Consider the following 22,479-nt stretch of genomic DNA (forward strand, 5'->3'; position numbering starts at 1 on the left):
TTATTATTATTATTAATATATAGATAGTAATTTATTATTTCACTCTTACCAGACTTTGAGTTAATATCAAACATTTGTTGAGTATTTCCTCCGGTTATGCCATATATAAGACGTGAATGATCAACCATATCTGGATCAGTAGCAGTTACCATAGTAACAAATTGACCTCTTTCAGCATCTTCAGATAACCAACATGAGTATGAGGATTGTTCAAATTTTGGTGCATTATCATTAACATCCATAACTGTAAACAATTATTTTTTCACAATTCAATTAGTTGATTAATAAAATATAATATACTATGATTTTACCAGTTATCCAAAGATGAGTAGTGGTACTCAAAGGTGGCAGTCCAGAATCAGATGCTTCTAAAACAATGTGATGGAATGGTCGCGTTTCATGGTCTAATGCTTGTTTCAAATAAATAGAACCTTCTTTTTCATCTATGTGAAAGTAATCAGTAGAATTTTCTTCATCTTTTCGGATTGAATATTTAATTAAACGGTTTATATCTGAATCAAAAAATGTAAATACTTATATAAAAATAATATACATCAAACATTTATACTTCAATTTGCTTACCGGTATCATTGTCGGTGGCTGTAACTTTTAATATAAATGAACCAAATGATGCAGATTCTGATATAGAGATATTATATGAGTCTAGCATGAATTCTGGGGCACAATCATTTACATCTGTTACTATAATACTGACTAACACGTCTGCTGATACTCCAGATACACTGTCAGTAGCTCTAATGGTCAATGTGTAATGTTGCACTTGTTCATAATCCAAATTGTCCACAGCATATAATAAACCTATTTATATGTCATTAGAGTTAATTAACTACTAGTTAAATAATAATTCCAACATAATTCATGCGACACATATATAAAACTATAAGTATTCAGTCAATTTATTTTCAGATTTTTTTATTTTTAATAAGCAAACCAAAGTTAAACTCCAAATTTGATATTGAAGTTAACATGTCACAATGTCACAAAGATAAATCTCATTACAAATTTTTAAAAAGAAAAAACCAAAAAACAAATATTCATTAAGCATTTGAGGAAACTTGGACAAATCAGTCAATGATATTTTAAGTTCAATAAGCTGCCTAGAAAGGTTAGTTTTGAGCATAAGTAAGCTTTTTAAAAAGTTATTAATTATACCCCTGATGTCCAAATTCTAACTCTAGTATCTAGCAATATTCCGAAAAAAAGCACAAAACACACACAATACAATAACTAATGTGTACTCACTAGTACCACCGTAATCATCAGCTGTTGAGAGCACCAAGAAAATAAAAATAAATAGTGTTATATAGATGTGTAAATAATAACTATAAATACAAGAATTGACTATCTTTCACCATTAAGCTTGAGATAATAAATGAAGAGTGATTATTTTTTTTACTAGAAGAAAAATAGCTAATTACAAAACTAACCGGTGTTGAAATCTATAGCAAATTCTTCAAATGTGTTCCCTGCTACAATACTGTAAATCAATTTCCTGGCTAGTGGAGAGTCAGCTCTAATAGATAATGGTATAGGAGCATAAAGTTCAATATTTTCTGGTACAGATACAGAGTAAAATTGTTTATCAAAAACAGGCATTGATCGATCCATGACTTTAACATTAACTTCAACTTCAGTTGAGTATGATTGCAGACCTAAAATAGTTTTTGTAAATTAAAAAGTTTATCGATTAATTAAATATTAGTTATCTGTGTACACTACCTCCATCAAAAGCAGCAACAATCAATTTGAATTCATTTACTCGGCCATTGTTTTGACTTTCTAAATTGTGTCGCAAAAACACTTCTCCAGTACTTCTAGATACTTTAAACAGTTCACCAGGTCCTTTAAATAGTTCATACCGTACAGCAGCATTTTCACCCTGGTCCAAATCAATAGCATGCACCTAATTTACAAGATAAATGAAAATTAATACATTTCAAAAAATATTTTATAAAAATATTTCATTACTTTTGTAACAAGGTCATCTTTTTTGGCATCAATAGATACAATGGCATAATAAGGTAAGTTTACAAACATTGGTGCATTGTCATTAACATCTAAAACAGTCACATTAACTGGAACATGAGCAACTCTCAATGTATCACTCTCAGCATCCATGCTTTGGACCTTAAAATTCATGAAGAATAAATGTTAATATTGTGAATGATAACAATTTAACATTGAATATTACATACTTGTACAATAATTTGATAGACTTCTTTGACTTCACGATCAAAAGCTATTCCAGTTGTGCTTAGTATCCCTGTAGTTGAACCTATCTGAAAATATCTGGTTGGGTTCAAAATAGAGAACAGTAAATGTTCATTGAGATGTGCTCCAATAACAGTGACTGCACATAGAAATCTAACTTTAGTATCATTTTCCATGACTGTAGCATAATAAATAGGTTTTTGGAACTTAAGACTGGAATCTTCACTTCGATACCAGTGAACATTGACATTTCTAAAAAAAAAAAAAAATACATCATTTAATTTCACTAATGATATATTGGTGTATTTAAAAATATTACGATTGACTGGAATATTTGCCGTCAGTTACAGAAACAGCCAAATTGTGAGGACTAGATTTGATGCCTAAATTTGGATCCCTAACTGTTATAAGCCCTCTTTCAGCATCGATTTTGTAAACATTTGCATCATTCCCACCAATGATTGAGTATATTAATTTTGTTTGCTCTTCTGAATCTCCATCAGTAGCATTTAGTTGAACAACAGCAACATTGATGTATGTTGGCACTAACACGGATGCATTATATTCAAAGTTTGTAAACACCGGTGGACAATCGTTCACATCTAAAATTGAAATAAACACTTTGGCTAGTACATCAGATGTCCGTCTTGGGTTCCCTTGATCAATAACTCTGACGTGAAACGTTATATTTGGTGATGTTTCATAGTCCAATAAAGTAGTTGTCCTAATGGCGCCTAAAATTATATATAAAAAAAAAAATAATCATTAAGACCCGTTTCTGGATAGAACATTACACTGTAGGAACATACCCGTGTTGGAAACTACGTGAAACATTCGGCTTTGGGCAAATTCTACTATTTCGTACTGAAGAAGTCCGTTTGACCCAGAATCAGCGTCTATGGCTTTAATCAACATCGGCAATGTATCATTCAACAGAACCAGAGAACCGATCGGTGCAGCTTCACTAATGAGGCCCTTGTAACTAGTGTTGATTAGTACAGGTGAATTGTCGTTTTTGTCAAGCACGTGCACAGATATGCGGCATATGGCTTTAGACCCGGCCTGGAAAAAGTACAAAAATATTTTTGTCAAAAAAATAATAGTTTCGATATGTTAACTGAAAAAAAAAAGTTACTGAACACACATACCATATTCGTAGCTGTGACGCTTAGATTGTACACGTGACACGATTCATAGTCCAACTGTCGTTTGGTGATTAATACACCGGTACTAGGATTCACTGAGAACAAGCTGTACATGTCCCCTTCGACTAGTTCAAATAACAGAGAAGATGTGCTTCTGGCTTGCAAACGTTTGACCACAGTGCCAGACGGTTCGTTCTCGTAGATTTCAGCAGATTCGTTCGGATTTTTGAATCTGGATTTGACGAAAAATAAAACAATGTAAATTTATTATATAAGCTGCACGTACAACATGAAGTTAGACACTTACTTGGGCGGAGCATTGTCGGCCATGACGACCATTATATATACGGGTATAGTAGAGAACAGAGGCGGTGATCCTGAATCCACAGCTTTTACTATCAATGTATACTCTGATGTCACCGACATGTCCAACTCTTTCATAACGTGTAGAGTGCCTAGCTTACTGTCAATGCTAAATACGTTGCCGATATTTCCTATTTATATGTATTTGAAAGAGAAAAATGGGTTTAAATATAATTTCGACACATAAATTGAAATGTAATATTTATGTAACACAACAGGCTCCTAGCGTTTTAATTATTATGGATGTAATTTAATTAAAAAAGTACGAATTATAAATGTTAGTCGAAATGATTCAAATTAACCAGAAGAAAAAAAAAGCGACACGAGATTCGGTTTAAAGAAATAATAAATAACAACTATTTTTGTTTCCTTCGCCATTTGACTCCCTTATTAAATATTGCAATCGTTTTTACCCTCCTTTTTATCGTCGAGCTCTCTAGGCCAAGTGCCAAGTCAATTAACATATGTTGTCGTACACAATCTGTTATTTTGCTTTCCTATCCTTTAGTTTTTTAACATCCTATTCATAATTCATTCATGTAGTTAACTTTTACCTTTCTGAAATATTTATAAACGTATACTATGAAAAAGATATGAGAGTGATATAAATGTCGAGTAAAAAACTCCTCGTAGAAAACGTTTTCAATAAATAAATAAATAAATAAAATAAAAATTTACTGATGACTCCATAAACCTTTAATACACGGGCATGATTTAAACGAATAATAATTCTGCTATAATTTAGCAGTAGTAGGTATACCTGATGTGATGTGATAAGATACGGCAGCGTTTTCACCATGATCCTTGTCTGTAGCCAACAATTGCAGTACACTAGTGCCCACAGCTGTCGTCTCGAACACTCGGCCCTGGACAATGTTGGAACTGAATTCAGGGGAGTGATCGTTACTATCGATCACTGTGATCAAAACGCGTGCAAAGTTCTTTTTGGATGGCGTACTCTGGTCCTTGACCACGACGGTCAACTCGTGTCTGGCTATGCTTTCTCTGAGCAACAGAAAATTAATGTTAACTTGGTAGTGAAAAACGTCCAGTTGGGTATTTCAAGGGACAAAAAAACTTATCTTAATCTAACTTATCTTTAATTATACATTAATGTGTCTTAGGCAAAACATCGTTTCCTTCTAATCGAATAAAAGGTTTTAACTCACATGCGCTCTCTCAGCTACTCACATAAAAAAAAGCTAATTGGATCTCGGTTCTTAGAATTTTTCGTCAAACTCTTAAAAATTTCAATAAAAAAAAAAATAAAATAAAAGCAAATACTGAGGCGACAACTGGACGCTTGATAGATGTGAAATATCGAAACTATTTCGTATAGAAAATGTACCAAAATTAAAAAATAAAAATGACTCGTCAGAAATGTATGCGCTTGATTTATTATAATTTAGTAATTTACACTTTAAGAAGCTCTGCCTTATATAGGCCATAGACAATCGACTCTAAATTAAATTTAATCGTTGATTTTAGTTTTGCAACACTAAAAAAATTTATGAATTTAGAACTATTTACAACATATTGTACGATATAAATTACTATTTTTATACGGACATGGACGTTTTGGCGCTAGACTGGTTCGGCGCCGCAACTTAAAAAAAATTGTGCATGTGACAAATTTATATGGGACACCATGTATATATAAAATATAAATAATATGAGTATTAAATAAAATTGTATTTTGTCCCGTTATCAAAATAAATATAATTTCTATCTTTTTTCTAAGACAATTTATAAACGACCGGTTTGGTGCTGCGGGTACGCGATGTGTGAATAAATACGAATAAATCGAATTAACTAATCTTAGTCAGTTAGATATTACAACAAATTAGATAACTATACAATAACTAATAATATAAATAATAAAATTCAATACTATTATTATTATATTAAGATACTACTCTGAATGCCTTTTCACAATTCAAATTGTTACAAAGGCCGTTTAGTACATTCGCGTTCGCGTATCATGTAAGGTGTACAAATTAATATTTGTATTAAAATGGATCGACTTGTCCTAGACCGACTTTTATACGGGTTTGAACGACATATTTTATTTATGCTATTTTTGTGTTATGCACGAGACACCGGCGATAGTAATAATAATAATGGCGTTATTTGATTTCGGTTTAATTATTATTTATTAAATGAGTACCAATATCTAATAAGTAGGGCTCTGAAGTTGATGCATTTTGCATTTTTTTTCGAACTTTTTAGAAGATGCTATCCTGGCCACAAATGTGTTTCATTAGCATGTGAATCCAAATAACTAATTTTTATTTTGCATTTTTGGCGTTTGTTACTTTTTAAGTCATTTTTTGACATTTTCAGGTAATTTTTCCACATTTTTAGTCATTTTTTCTGATTTCACACTAGTTCATTTCTTATTGTTTCTTATCGACCATTATGCCGATAACTTAAGACTTGTCAGATTTTATCTCGTTGATAACATTTGTCGTTGTCGTGTTGTAGTAAATAGTATTATACCAACATTTTATTATTTTTTCCTAATATTCGATTAGTATCCAATTAGTATCGATAACAGTCGTCGCTTCATTGTCATGTTATAGTGAATAATATTTATATCTAAATTTTATTATTTTTTCGTAATATTTTCGAAATGGCGAAAATTGAAACGTCGGTTAGTGTTCGTCTGCGTCTCCCAATCAATTCAGTGGACGTGGAGAGACATTTTTCCAAATATAAATATTTATAAACAGATAATCGTCATTGATAATTATTTAGGTCATTCTTTAAAGACATTTTTTGTTATTTTTATGTCATAATTGCATCTTTTTTTAGGTCATTTTTTAATGTTTTTAAGGTCATCAACTTCCGAGTCCTACTAATAAGTAATATTTAGCACGAGTATTCAATATAGAACGACCGCCAATTGCGTGGGTAAGGTGGCGTTCAGTGTGCTGAGGTGGATCGAGCGCCGACGAGCCGTAACAAACGGTGCGGCGGCGGCAGCGAAACCACGGGATGGCGACGCGTCGCCACCACAATGGTCAACCCAGTACCCTGTACCGTGAGCCATAAGATGTATAACAGGCTGCATCCGAGTTGCGGTCAGAGACGATTTTTGAGATAAGGATATATAAAAGTTGCGGTCACGCGAACTGTAGGCAATATCCTAGTTGCGGTCATATACCTATCACTTATCTGTAAAGTTAGTAAATAAAATAAATAAATTTGTACAGTGGCGTATATATAACTTTTGTATGGGGGGGGGGATCAATTGCAAACAATTATGGAAGAAAAATTCCTAAACCAAAGGACTTGCATATTTAAATAATAAATTATAATATATATATATATATATATATATATATATATATATATATATATATATTGAATGTGTCAAAATAATAATTTACAATAAATCCTTGAAATATTTTTTTGTTTCCTAATAATTTCCTTTCATTAAGAATACTATTTTATATAATTTTTAAAAGACCTATGGGGGGAATCTCACCCCTACATCCCCCCTTATATACGCCCTTGCAATAGTAGTATAATCACGAACTAGATGATCACCAATCAATGGTACGGCAAAAGGTTAGTTACAGTGTTAAACGTAAAGCAGTGGAGCAGTTGAGCGAGCGTCCCTCCAAAATTTTTTATTCTGAGATGTTAAGTACTGTACTCAGTGTACTGAGGTCAAATGGTGTTACATTGATTAGAAAAAATATACACACTGCAAAAATGAATGTTCACCCGAAGTTGCCACGTGACTTTTCACAATTACTTCAGTAATTTCAAACCTACACAATAAAAATAGTGTAGACAGTCCTAAGTCTGTTTATAAAATGGAAAAGAAAATGTTGAAACTTTATTGTAAATAAAATAGCATCGTATATACCATATATATATTTTGAGTGACCGCAACTAGAATGTAACCTTTTTGTTGGGTGACCGCAACTAGTACGTAATTTTTGATTTTGATCGCAACTAGTATACACCGGTATAAACATCGCAATAGAAAAACCAACGATAATGAATTAGGTGACCGGCGAGAGAGCCGGCTAGATTTTCGAATACGCTCAACTCCTTCCAACCGTACAATAACTTCTGAGCATCTGGGATAACGCGCGTTACAAGTTCAAAGTTCTGCGTACACATAACGTAGCTAAAATATAATATATACGACGTACATTAAGTGCACGCGGCGTGTAAATACAATACCTGTCCAGCGGCTGTTGCACGGACACGACGCCCGACTGGTAGTCGACTGCAAACGATTTGACGGAGTTGATGTGCTGCGCGCTGTATATGCCGTACAGGAGCTTCAGGTCCTGGTCGTCGTCGGTGGCCATCAGTCGGGCCACGGGCGAACCGATTTCCGCGTTCTCCGTCACGTTCACCTCGTACACGTCCTGCGAGAATTTCGGACGGTACTCGTTGATGTCTTTGACGCTGACGAACAGCTGCGTAGCCGTCGTGTAAACGCCGTCCGTAACCGCGATGGTCAGGTTATATTCCTTCTGCGTTTCCCAGTCCAGCTGCCGGGCTAGCACCACATTGCCGTCGTCTTCGATCATGAAATCCAAATTCGGATCGCCGCCTGCGGAATCCGGATTTAGTATTTGTTTTTATTTTTATTTTTTTATTTTTATTTTTTTACATTATATGCCGGTTTCACACCAGAATCATATTCAGAGGAGGGGAGGAGAGGGGTAAATGAGGATATTTATCGCAGTCGCTCGGTGTAATAATTAATATTATACATATTAACAAATATTATTAATATTATTATTTTTTTTAATTAATAAATAAATAAATAAATTTTTTTAATATTATTATATTATAATTAATATTATTAATAAATATTATACATAATAATTCAAAATTGTTGATCTTAATAATATTTGCATAATTTACAAATTAGGCTAAATAAAAATTATGTCTAAAAATATAATAATTATAATCGTAATAATAAAAAAATGTATCTATGTTTTTGGAGGAAAGGGCGTACAAGTATGGTTGACTAAAGGCGCTCATTAGTAAATATGACCAGGGTCCACATACCGAGTTTGGTTTTGGTTTTGTATTTTATTTCAATACTATTTAGATTTTCCCGTTCATGTTCAAAAATATTGGGTCTACAGGTATGTTTTATGATCAAGACATATCTTGTGGACTTGGTGTTATAGCGACAAACTATATTATACGTGATGGTTTGATGAATTATGGTTGAATTTTTTTGTTAACACTTTTTCCTCGGTAAATCCGTTCACCAAGTCTCATACAGTATAAATTATTATTAGATATGGAAAATATTAGACACAAATCTAACAAGATTATTAGGGAAAAGGGTCATTTAAAATTTAAAATTTTATTTTTTCGTTATTTTTTATATTTAATTCACTCGGTTTTTTTTCCATCGTATTACATTAAGTAGTTCATATAACTTATGACTAGACAATTGATTATAACGCTAAATCTAAACTATTTTTTTTTGCCTGGAGTTGAAATATTTGGCTCAGTTATTTTAATCAGATTTTCTGGAGGTAAATCGGTCTTTTGAAGAGAGATACAACATATATTTTATGTACAGAGATGACCTTTAGTAAAAATCTTATTTTCAAATCTACACAAATAATAAAAAGTGCTAAAAGAAAGTTGATAACCATAAAGTTTTTTGTCGGTATTTGTGTCCATAGCGTGGAAGCACAGTACTACTATATATATCGCATTTAAAAGAAAACTGAATAAATATCAAATAGTATACATCTAGGGAACATTGATATCCTTCAATGATTTTTCCTCGCATATTCCTGGACGTTTTTAGGCACTAATTAATTATTCTAATAATTGAATTGTCCTACTATGCGGGTTGTTGTACACGGCGTGATTAGTTTCAAAGTCAGTGTGAAGTGAATGTATTCTAAAACTATAAGTAAAGAGGTACCTATTTAAAAATAAAATATTATTGACATTCTGTAAAATATTCGCCTAAAAAAAAATTAAAAAATAAATAAATAAAAACCAGAGCGTTCTTATTTTTATTGTGATGAAAATGCTAGTTAAAGCGAGAAAAAAAAAAATTAAAAATATTTTGCAACCTTTTGTATCCGATATTTATGAATTAAATGAAGATTTGACCAATAATAAAATGTTCCAATGCTCACACAAAATAAAGTTTACAAAGGATTTAAAATATAAATATTATTAAGCACATTGTTCGATATGTTTAGATTTGAGACGAATAAAATACAATTTTGCTGTTGATTATATGTACATGAATGTAAAGGATAAAAGACGTATTTATAAGAAAATTGTTTGACTGGTATTTACTGTTCAATATTATCACAAATATAAATAGTACTTTATTATTGAGCATGTAACTGTATCAGAAAGTGCTTTGAAGTTTTTCATAACAATTCTTAGGATTTTATATGGTAAAAAAAGGTTATGGAAAATAAATATGGCCATTGAACTTTAAAAAATAAGTGAAAATTTTTAAGTTCGTCGAGTTACACTAATTTATTTTGTGTAATTTTGTAAAGCTTTTAAATTATTTGACATAATATGTAATATTAATTTCTAGTTTGGTCATTTTCTTGAAACGATTACAGTGAATTTCAATGAATAAATATTATACTTAATCTCTCTTTCGATTTATGAGACTATTGCAAAGCATTAGGACTTGAAAATAGATTGAATTATGTGAACTTACTTTCGATTCGGTACCAAAGGTAATCCTGGTCTTTGTCCACAGCATTGATGAGTGCAACTATGTAGCCGACGGTATCACTTTCTGTAACATCTACTTTCTGATTTGGATTTTGGATTTCAGGTACGTATTTTGAGTTCTCTGGAATTTTCAGAACTTCAACGATCACCTTTTTCGCCACGGAACTCATGTTTGGCGATCCGTTGTCAGTGGCTCTTATCTGTATCACATTTAAGGAAATTATTGTAAATTTGATGTTAAATGATTCTGGATCGTTTCGGTTACTTCGTCTCGTCGACGATAAGCAATTTCTTTAAAATCGAAAAACCAAACTAAAAATTTTTTTGAAAAGGTTGTATGTAATTTTTTTAAATAAAAAATATAATAATAAGTACTATTTGAAATATATTTGAAGTACTTCTGTACAAAAGTATTTCAAATGTATTTAAACTACAGGAAAAGTTTTTAAATACTAATATTTAAATATTTAACAAGTATGATAATAAGTTATACTTTATTAGTATATAATATAGAATAGCTGATTGCATTGGTACTAAATACGAAAGAAAATATTTTTAAATTACTAAAGAGAAATATAAATACATTTTAAGCACAAATACAAAATATATGAACAGTCGGTATAAAAATTGTGTTCAATTTATGTTCTATATAGTATGATAAATAAAATTAATAACTATAAAAATTAATAAAAGTAACTAAAATAAACTAACTATAAAACATAAGGTAAAAATGTAATTGTTTTTAGAAACAATGCGATTTATTATTTATCAATAAATAAATGCATTATGTAATAGTACAAGGTGAAATCCTCTTGTACACAGAATTTCAAAGAATAATAAAAAATTTTTGCAAATACTTAATATGATATATACCTAATCATACAATTTTACATCGTTAAAATATAATTCAGCATAATACAAACTATTTTTTTTTGAAAAAAGCTTTAAAAAATAAATTAGTAAAATAAAATATGAGTAAACGATAATGCTCATAAAATAATGCCCACAATTGCATTTGGTTTATCTTTTTCGATAATAAAATTAATTGTGTTGTTGATTCCCTTGGTCTATTGTATCTTATTGATTTTTATGGTATTATTAAATAAAATAATCATAACTCTTAGTTATAGTTCCGTATAATTAATCATGATATGAGTTAAGAAATTGAATAGCTAACTGCAGAAACGGGACAAGTCCACTTTTCCTAATTTTTCAGGAACGATGAAAAACTGAACATGATATGTTCCCTTTCTGCAGTAAAGTGAAATTTCCAAACGCTATATTTAGCGTTTGGATAGTCGGATTTGACTCCTTTCTACAGTAAACGATGTATTTACGCGTACTTAACAAAACATGATAATAAAATCAAATTTGATAAAAATAGACTTGTCCCGTTTCTGCAGTTAGCGATTCAATTATACGAGCATTTAAAATTATAAATAATATTTTCAACTGTAATCAAAGTTTTTCTACTGTAGGCATTTAAAATTGTACAATTGTCAGTTAATAACGTTGGTCTAAATCTAACAATATTTTATCAACAATAATTATTTAATCTGTAAATGGATCAATACTATTTAACTGCAGCAGTTGAATAAGTAATAGTTCTTACAAAATGGTTTAGCTACTCGTATATACATTATAATCCTCAGAATATTAAATGAAATAAAATATAGAAGCCAATGTATATTTTTAGCTGCACGGTGATGATTTATATTGTACTATTAAGATATCAATTACGTATTATTGTTGCACTCACGTAAAATGAAAAGTCTTGATTGCCTCTAAAAGAGTATTCAGAATGAATTACACCAGTATCGGGTTCCACAGAAAATATATCGTCCACTCCTTGGGCAGCTTTCATGGTGTACGTTAATCGAGCGTTGTCACCGGAATCTTTGTCACTGGCTACGACCTACATACATACAAGTATAAGTATACAAAAACGCTAAAAACCATTCGCTGATTTCGTCGTTGTTAACGAGTAATTTAACAATAATATAAACTCGTCTATAAGATGTATAATAAGTAGGGAACGGATTTATATGTAAATGCATATTTTTATTAAAACGAGATATTTAAGATTCGATAAGAAATGTTTATGATTTAAATCATTCCTATTAAAATGATGATACTTTTATTTTACATATTTTGGTATAATTACATATTTTTACATATTTCACTAATTTTTAATTATTTTTAAACATATTTTTATCATTTCATCATTCATACGTCTTCTTCGTACGAAAATACAAGAAATTATTTCAAAATTAGATCCAGAAACTTTTATCGCTATTGGAAAAGCTCAAAATAATATGCAAAATGAAACATTGAAAATTATTTAATTTTAATTAAAAATAATTTAACAAAATTATTAATAAAAAAATATGTCCCCAAATGATAGTATGCAAATTGTTAAATCAGCGATTAAAACTCGTAAGCGGACCAATAGATGTCGTAAAAAAGAAAATTCATGCTGTTACAGAAAAAAATTCCAGCCAATATTGATTTTAAAACAATCAATGACATAATGAATGGCAGACAACCTTTTAAAAATTTGGAATTATCGCCTTCTGATAGTATACACTTGAAATATGCTTTTAATACATAGGTTGATGTGAAACGATAATTTAGCCGTTTTAAAAATATTTTGATACCTAATAGGCGACATTTAGCATTTGATAATTTACAAGATATTGTAATAATTCAATGCAACAAATCTTTTTGATAATTTAATAATAATAATCACTTTTTTTTTAAAGTTTTTTTTCCCCACATATTTGGATGTTTTTAGCACATATTTTATAAATTATACTTACATATATATGTACATATTTCTGTATTTTAATTACATATAAATCCGTTCCCTAATAATAAGTAAATGTGTTAGTACACGCGCTGGGAATGTGAGAAATATAAAAACATATTTAAATTTTGCACGTTTTTTATTCGTTTCACAAAGTTACAAAATCAATGAAAATCCCCATTGAAATGTTAGAAAAACGTTCGACAAGACTTTCTACAAGGTTTTCGTCTGCCGACTTAAATAGTACGATCGTAATAGATGCTAAAATTAAAATCAAGCATAATTTACAGGTTACATTTACTACATTTACATAATTTACATTTAATAAACAGGTACGTACTCTGAACAACGCCGGGCCTATGATGTCGTTGGGCTCGAAAGAGATCCATGGTTTTTTGTCCAGAAACTCGTCGATTTCGGTCATTTCCGCGGTCACTGCAGCCGTGCCATTCTCCTGGGTCAGCGGCTCTTGCACGGGTTGCGTCTCGGGAATTTTGAACCGGTACATTTTCTTCAGCATTTCCGGCGCATTGTCGTTCACGTCCTCGACTGTGATTACCACACTGGTCGTAGATGATAGCACGGGTATACCATCGTCGATAACCGTAACCTGTTGAACAGTGTGTGAAAACAATGTAGATGAATTGCACACGGTGTTACGGACGAACACATTAAATAATTGTTGTACCGGCACTAAAAGGCGTAGTCACCAAACGGGTTTAAAGGGATTAAAGGTTTACACAGTGAGTTCAAACAAAATCGATGTTAGTTTATAATAGACGATTTAAATACATGTTAAGATTGCATTAGTGTGTCAGTCTCTAGAAAATAATTAATAATGAATTACAGAAAAATCTCTCTGAAAAAAAAAACCCATAAAAGTTGAATGTTAAAGGAATACATTTATATGGCAGAGATCTGAAAACTACAACAATAAAATAATTACGCGATTTCAGATAAAACTGTATGCTGACGTTGAAATTTGTCACATTCAATTTTTATAATTTTACGAGTACACGGGGAATTGTAAAATATGCTTAGCTATAGAGTATGTTGCAGTTGTTAAATTAGAAATGTTATTACATTATACTCAATAAAAATATGTTCATTCCCAGGACGTCGAAATCATCATTACATTTTATATTATGTAAACACGACATTAAATTACAACTTTGTCTGTTCTGTGGGGGATTTAATAACTATAAGAATTTATAAAAACTTGTGAAATCTTTGAAACTAAATTGTAATAATATTAGTTGGGCATCAAGTGCGTAGTATTTACCTCTAGTATGTGTTCGGATTCGGTCTCTCGATCTAGTTTACGTCCGGTAGTAGTTATAAGACCTGAAAAAAAACATTGAAATTTCTTATCGTTGGTTCATTTTTCAAAAACGATAACAATTGTATTTAAAGCCTTCCTTACAATCCCTTAGATTACCGTCAGAATTTCAGTAATGGTAGTGAACGACGGGTAAGGTAAATATATAGTCAGTTCCTGTCAGTGCGAATACAATACGCGTCAACTCTTCTACCTAAACCTGCGAGATGTTTCGATGTCCTTTTGTGCTTTTCTAAATTGTACATGCTGTAATATCCTTATATCCTTTTCCTTTTTCTGTCATGCCGTTTATTATCTTACTAACGAGACGAAAATTAGTGGAAATAACGTAATTTATAGTCTGCTAAAATATGTTCATTGTACACGTTATATTATGTAGTAATATGAATAAATTCTTTAAGAAACGACTACATATTATATTTTAAGATCAGGTGATGGCATGTTTATTGATGGTAAGAATGTGAGAGAAAGAAATGTTATCGGCTTATATTATATATAAATTAAAATTTATTAAGTGATAACATAAAAATTACTAGTATTTGTTCTACACGAGTTTATACCATATAATTCGTCGAATTTTATTAATAATAATTGGGTTTTATCTCTCAGGAAAGTTGCATTTGAGATTTCAGTACAATTATACTATTAATTTTTTCATTAATACGACTGCATCATCATCGTTTTATGAATGAATAATATAATAATTATGGCAGAGTATACGGTAAGAGGTTGCTTTTTGGATAAGCTTTATTTTCACTACAAACGCCGTAATAAATTATTAATAACGTTAATTAATGTATCGAGACCGCTGGAGCTAACTTATCGGCCGAACGGTCGTAAAATATATCAATGTCTTCTCAAGTTAATATCCAAGTATTAAAGCCCTACTACGATACCCTATAGACTATATATAATCTATAAATTGCAAGCGTTTGCATACCATTATTTCGCCAATGTCCAGCGAGGAAAATTTGAATTATGGTAATTCCTATAACGGTTATATTCAAGTTATAAAACAGATAATCATGTTTTGGATTATTTAACAATGGATTTAAATGGTTTCAAAATCAATACAATCATAGTGTTTATTCACGCGGAACTAGGGTTCAAGATGAACAAATTTAATCATAATTTTTGTAGAAATAATATTGTTTTTATAATTTATTTTACGAAATCATTACAAGTAGTAGGTACTCTGATGTTTTTCAAAGTATAAAGGAGGTATGTAAGTTGATAAATAATATACATAAGCACGGTAAATATATTTATTCAATTGTTTTACTTAGTATGGTTTGCTATAAGTTTTTTAACAGGGTTTATTTCTGTAAATATAACTGAAAATAAATTTACTAAATATTATATAACTCAGAACGGAAACAAAAAATAAGCTAGGCTCTTTTTATTGCTATATTATAAAGTTTATAATATAAACGGTAACCAAAAAAATAATCAATTTTGACTGGTGATCATTAAAAGGGATGTATAAAATAAGTTTTTAATCAAATTGTCAGATGTAATAAACATATTGCGATTTAGATAAAATAATAATATAATAATATTATATAATACGGATATCCGGCACAAATAAATAATATAAATATGATTTATTATTATTTGTTTTAAATTGTATTTAGTGCAAGTATATACTTATATTAAAACAATAATAACAGAAAAATAATATATAACAGATAACGATAAAATGGGATTGAAGTACAAACAACGATGATTATTTTGTCCAAGAGTAGAAAAAAAAAAAAAAAAAAAAAATATAATAATAATAATAATAATAAACACGTCCACATATTTAGATATGTCACGAGTTCTATACACAGGCGAATAGATATTGTACATGCGTAGTAAAATAATAATAAATTAGTACACGAGAATAAAAAGTACAATTGTCGAATATAAAATGGAAAAAACATGTCGAAAACCGTGGTGGTTGTGATCAATTTTCCCCCTGTCATTTCTCGTAGGGGACATGTAAATGAGATTTGCGATGATAATCCTATGTCGATGTTGATCTATCAGGAGAGAGAGAAATCATATTTACAAAAAAGGCCAGCGAACGTATGATTTTCTCCAACAATAGTTTATAATAATATACTCTTATGTTATTCAGACGTGATCGCGAAAAAAGTGCTTGCACCGCGTTGGCAATGCCTTGGCGGAGCTGAAACGGTGCCCCCAGTAAATTAATTTGTGTGGATAACGCGCCATAAAAGTCGTACGTTTGTGTACAGATGTTTAATTAAAAAACTTTTTCTCGAAAAATACTATCGCAGAAACACGCTCCTTGTTCCGCACCCCGATAATCGCAAGAATAAAAATGGTCGTCCAATTAGACGAACAGGATGTGGCGGATGTATGCGTGACAACACCGGTGCCGTTTTCTTCGTGTTATATATGATACAGGGAAACGACATCGTCGATCAAACGACGTACGTATCACGTGATGATCTGAAAAATTGGAAATTTAATTTAATGAAATTTTACCGATTCCCGAATCGTATTCGCATCTTGCTTCTGGTAGTATGTACACTGGAGTTAGTATGGATGCAGTATAACCGACACGGTGTCCGTTAAATATGTGCTAGTTCAGTCGATTCCACCAACTATGGATGCAGCAATGATCAGGGTGGAGAGTGGTATAGGTTTTGAATTATTTATATTTACCGACCGACAGCAGTTAATGGGAAACCGTATAGGAAACGTCACGTTGAGGATAGAATTGAAAGGAAAAAAAAAACAACAAAAATTATACGAGGTCAAATCGAGTCATACGCGCGTTATATTATGCTGCCTGCCAAGTTTACTAAAATATAATGTAAAGCACATTATATTTCATAAATCATTCGATCACCAGAGATGGTTGAGCTGATTATAGGGGTTCATGGGAGTTATATTATAAGGAGAGAAATGTATTTACAGGCCTCATAGATTTTAACGTTAATGCATATTGTTGCATAAACTGAATAGTATTATACATTTACAAATAAAACATATATTATTTAGGCTGTGACTTATGAGTATTCCAATTGAGAAAACAAACCAATACTTCCTAAACCTTCAAGCAGTTTTTAAACTTGTTCCATTAAAATCAACTATTAAGTTTAGGTTGTGGCATCAGACGTAAGAAATTTGAAGATTAATATTATGCATTCAATTATTTAATGCTATTTAGTTATAATATTTACTAAGACCACGTAGGTACAGTCGTTGCCAGATAAATTGAGACGGTGGCGGCGGCGCTTTTCATTAAGTGTAGCCCAAACTAGTCGCTGATAGTGTGGTGCAAAGGTCTCACAGTTAGCTACGACGCGTGCAGTTACCAGTTCGAACCCGGCTTAGTGCAAAAAATTGTCTGCAGAATTTTCTGTTCTCTCTCCCGTTCTGGTTGCCCTACACTGCTAAAAACAACTAACCTAACCCGGTGTGTTTTGACCGCACAAGCACTCCAGTCGTATCAACAATATTTGTTTATAATAATGCATATAGATGTTGTTATTATTTCATCATATTATTAATATTATGTATTATTATTATATTAATTATATTATTTTACAATTTCTACTTTTTGTTCTTAAATAAAAAATTATTATTGGAATATATGATTTTAAATTAATATCGTAAAATATTTTTTGTAACAATAGTTGGTTTATTGATATATTTTCAGTAATAATATTGAAATACGGAGGACCACTGGTTTTCCGTTATCGCGCCGCCGCCGTCGTCTCAATTTATCTGGCAACGACTGTACATATAACATGTATCTCGACCAGCCAATTTAAAAATAGGGATACAAAAGTATATATACTTTATAATTCCTTTAAGCGACATATCCGGTAATAATATTGCATTTTATATAATATTTTTATTCTACAAACTCGTATTGTAATAATAAGTTTAATGACTTACCGGTGTTAGAAGAGATCGTAAACAACGATTGGGGGTTGCCGGTGGTTATTTTGTACGTGATTCTCGTGTCGGACAGATCAGCGTCGGAGGCTTCTAGCTGGATGATCGGTGTATTGGGCAAAGCGTCTTCTTTTACGCGTGGATAATATACCGGAGCTTTAGTCAAAGGCACATTGTCATTAATGTTCTTTACTTCAACGAAAACCTATAAATAAATAAGAAAATTGAGTCATTAATAATTAGATATTATACATTTCATGTACAAGATGTGCGAGCGAATATTTTGAATCAACGAACAGACTATTGATAATAACGTAAACAGCAACAACAAAACAAAAGAGTTATCTAATTTTTAGAAACGAAATGACATTTTTACAAACGACTCATAACGAAAGGGAAAATGACGTAATATGTTCATGTTATAAAATATACTTATTCAAATTTTCATATATGGCATGTATACATGATATATAGCGATTTATAACAGGTGCAATAGTTTAAGTAAAAATAAATCTGGATAACTATAAATATAAAATAAATTAACGATCAAAGTAGTAAACAATACTAAAAGTTTTAATAGTCAAGATGAGAGCAGTCACGCAAGTAATTTTTTTCATGAATGAGAGGTTATAGTTTTACATACTACCAGGAATTTTATACCTACTATCATAAAAAAAAAAAAAAACTATTTAAATTAATAGGTATAGTTATTAAATTAATACTCTTAGTCATGCATTAAATTTACAATTTTTTTTCTTGATTTTAATTTGATAATAACAAAATATTTTTTGTTAATTATTGCATCTTAAAAGAAATATCATGTTTCAAAATTTTAAATAAATTTATATTTTCCTTAAAATGGTTATGTATAATTAAAAGTTGTAAGTCATAACACATCTACAAATATTGATTGAGTTAATCGTATGAACATATGAAAATAATTTCTATATACAGATAAATAATATTATTGAATAAATAGAGTACAACGTGTAATCCCTAACAATCTTAAAGAGATTATCGAGCTAAACTGTGAAAATAATAACAGAATATCAATCTAGATTCAAAAAGAGTAAGTTAACCACGTTAGTAAACAGGCAAATAATGAAATAGTATGAATACGCGAAGGGCTTGCATACACGATCTTCATAAACTATAAGCCTTTTGAAGTTTAAATTACTATCAAAAAAAGGGAAAGAGCATAAATATACATAAATATATACATACATAAATTTAATTTTATGGTAGAGAAAATTTGACTTTAAAATCTCGAAAAAGATGCGCGACTGATATTTGACGGTGACGGTATAACGCAGAGACGGGAAAAAAGATATAATTTCCAGTTATACACACACTTAGGGTGAGAAGGAGAGAGCGAAGGAGAAAGTGTAATACAATTTATAAGGATCATTATATTTGAGTGGGTCAGGTATGTATGATGAACGGTTGGCATCGTAATGAAAACAATAATGACTAGCAGGGTGCAAGGAAAAATACCAAGAGGAAGACCCTTGAGCAGATGGCAGTAGAGAGGAGTTAGGGATATAAAGGAAATAGTTGCAGAACGGGTGGAAGATAGGGATACAACATAAAATAAGAATGTATGGAAGGAATTAGTTTTGATGGTAAAGACCTTAAATTACTGGACGAAAAAATACTCAAAATTAATAATATATTTATTCTTATTTGATAAATTAAATTACCATTATTATGTGAACAAAATTTGTTGCAATTATGTTGGTTAAAATATAGTACTAAAATAATGATAATAATAATATCATGATTTTTCAGAAACAACTAGGGCATTTTTTTTAACTCATCAAATGAAAAAAAAAATCATTATACGTATTATATATTTATGTATAAGTATACATGAGATCGTAAATCCCGCCATTCTGTTCTATTGAATACCACTTTATTAATATTTTGTTAGTTTTTCAGATTTTTCTTAACCGACATACAATTGTATTTTTTCATTCCACTGTATATATACGTAAATTACCTTTTTTTTTTTTTTGAAAAACTATATAGACAAATAAGAAGAGTTTTTTATAAAGACGACGTTTATGTGGGATATTAGGAATATTGATTTTATATAGTCTTACAACTATTATATAATAAACCCTCATACATTGTACACGAGGATTAAAGTTTTATAGTTCTTTCCATTTTGAAGTTTATTGTAAATGGCCACCCGTATTTAAAAGGCTATAAAGGAACATCGAATCTTTTACAACAGAATTTGAAAAATAAACAAAGATAAGTTTAGTGTGTGTTGTCTGTCGACGAGTTAAAAGTTGAAGGTCTAAAGATTTACTATACAAATAATTAATATATGTATGAAAAATGCCTGGATATTTGTAATTAGTTTACATCGAATTTAGCAACGATAGGTCTGAGGGCCTAATTAAGGACGTCATTTCAGTTTATGAAAGGGTAAGGCAGCTGAAAAAATTGCCAACTTCATAAAATTTAAAAAACTAAAAATATTGAGAAATCTATGTATCTATATCTATTTTTAGAATTTATCTAGATATGCCATAGAAGTGTTTCGCAAAATAACGATTGTCAAAAGCCGAAGAGTCAGTGTTTCTTAACATTTTAATAAACCGTAAATGTATCTAAAAGACAATATTATCTAACTTCAGAGAATTGAATACAAATTTATAAATACCGATTTTAACGATAATCGAATAAAGAAAAACCAACATTTTTAATTTTACGAGAGTGAGGAATTTACTATAGTCTGTCCTCCTTAAATAACTCCCGGACCTAACATTATAATATAAGACTCGACTATTTTAAATGTGAACCGCTCATCGTAGTTGTATTAAACCAATACAATGTATATTAAGTATTTATAAAATGTATGATAAGTAGGTAATAAACAGTTTAATAAAAATGGGAAGAAATGTGCGGTTGACCAGCTATAAATTTTGATTTATTCTCTTTTTGATCGGAGTGTTAAGAAAGTTCACCTATATTACTGCAGTATACAGACCATAATATCATATTATACATGTTTGATGAATACTATTTTCATTGTAACGGTAAATATGAAATAATCAGGGGGCACAGAATTTGCAAAGAAAAAACGTACAAAGAACACGTAAAATCATGATACAACGCAGCATATACTTTATATTTTCGCTAACATAATAGTAGCAGCGTAAGCCGTTTTATGGTTGTCGAATTTGCAATATTATGAACATTTAATGTTCGTATGTATGATCCGAAAGCTATAGTCCATAAATATTTTAAATATTGGTCACCTAGAACAGAACACTACCACTACTACTAAAATTACTACTATTACTACTAAATTTGTTCTCCAGAGTTGCTGAGCTAATAGTCGATTTCACATATGTACATAACTAATTAACGTAAATGTGTATAGGTATACCTCAAGCCGAGAATGTAGGGGAACGGTGGCATGGTCAAAAGCCATCACAGTCAGCCAATACGAAGATTTAGTCTCCACATCTAAAACTACCATTGTCCGTATATTGCCTGTAAAATAAAAACAAAATTAAATTAGATAAATAAAATCGAACAGTATAATAAAATAAAATTATAATTTTGATTGGTTGTTCGAATTATATATTGAGATACAAACTCGAGATTTATATATGGAACTATATATATATATATATATATATTATTTTTTAAATAATATTTATTCATAAACAAACACTATACAGGTAACTGCAGCAGAGCAATGAATTTTGTATTTGAAAATTAATATTATATTTACTCGAATTAATACATGTACTCCTATTTTGTTATTAAAAAAAAAAAAAACAATAGCTGTGAACAAGTAAATATATGTCTGATATTTCCCCAAATATTTTGCGTCGTATATATAATTGAATTAACAATAAATCTTTTATTTTTGAAATGTTCAAATAAATTGAGATAAATAGAGAGAGAGAGAGAGAGAGAGAGAGAGAGAGAGAGAGAGAGAGAGA

General features: G+C 30.5%; 1 protein-coding gene across 6 annotated transcripts in view; it reads right to left on the reverse strand.

Annotated features, from left to right (window-relative positions):
• LOC112685608 (fat-like cadherin-related tumor suppressor homolog) overlaps window positions 1-22,479 on the reverse strand; it is a 129,602-nt gene that overhangs the window by 7,212 nt on the left and 99,911 nt on the right. For 5 of the 6 annotated variants that reach the window (XM_025557540.1, XM_025557539.1, XM_025557536.1 and 2 more), the window contains 20 exons: window positions 21,915-22,021; window positions 18,515-18,719; window positions 14,540-14,601; window positions 13,598-13,867; window positions 12,211-12,366; window positions 10,435-10,651; window positions 7,941-8,319; window positions 4,501-4,745; window positions 3,685-3,871; window positions 3,381-3,609; window positions 3,042-3,294; window positions 2,552-2,966; window positions 2,217-2,484; window positions 1,990-2,148; window positions 1,741-1,924; window positions 1,449-1,673; window positions 1,264-1,284; window positions 583-819; window positions 312-512; window positions 50-244 (listed from right to left, as the gene is read on the reverse strand). In XM_025557540.1, coding sequence (XP_025413325.1) covers window positions 50-244; window positions 312-512; window positions 583-819; window positions 1,264-1,284; window positions 1,449-1,673; window positions 1,741-1,924; window positions 1,990-2,148; window positions 2,217-2,484; window positions 2,552-2,966; window positions 3,042-3,294; window positions 3,381-3,609; window positions 3,685-3,871; window positions 4,501-4,745; window positions 7,941-8,319; window positions 10,435-10,651; window positions 12,211-12,366; window positions 13,598-13,867; window positions 14,540-14,601; window positions 18,515-18,719; window positions 21,915-22,021 — 4,215 coding nt within the window. The remainder of the gene's footprint in view (window positions 1-49; window positions 245-311; window positions 513-582; window positions 820-1,263; window positions 1,285-1,448; window positions 1,674-1,740; window positions 1,925-1,989; window positions 2,149-2,216; window positions 2,485-2,551; window positions 2,967-3,041; window positions 3,295-3,380; window positions 3,610-3,684; window positions 3,872-4,500; window positions 4,746-7,940; window positions 8,320-10,434; window positions 10,652-12,210; window positions 12,367-13,597; window positions 13,868-14,539; window positions 14,602-18,514; window positions 18,720-21,914; window positions 22,022-22,479) is intronic. The other variant, XM_025557541.1, reaches the window with a different exon arrangement.

The sequence above is a fragment of the Sipha flava genome, unplaced genomic scaffold, assembly GCF_003268045.1.
Source record: "Sipha flava isolate LNK unplaced genomic scaffold, YSA_version1 284_pilon_pilon, whole genome shotgun sequence".
Lineage (NCBI taxonomy): Eukaryota > Metazoa > Arthropoda > Insecta > Hemiptera > Aphididae > Sipha > Sipha flava.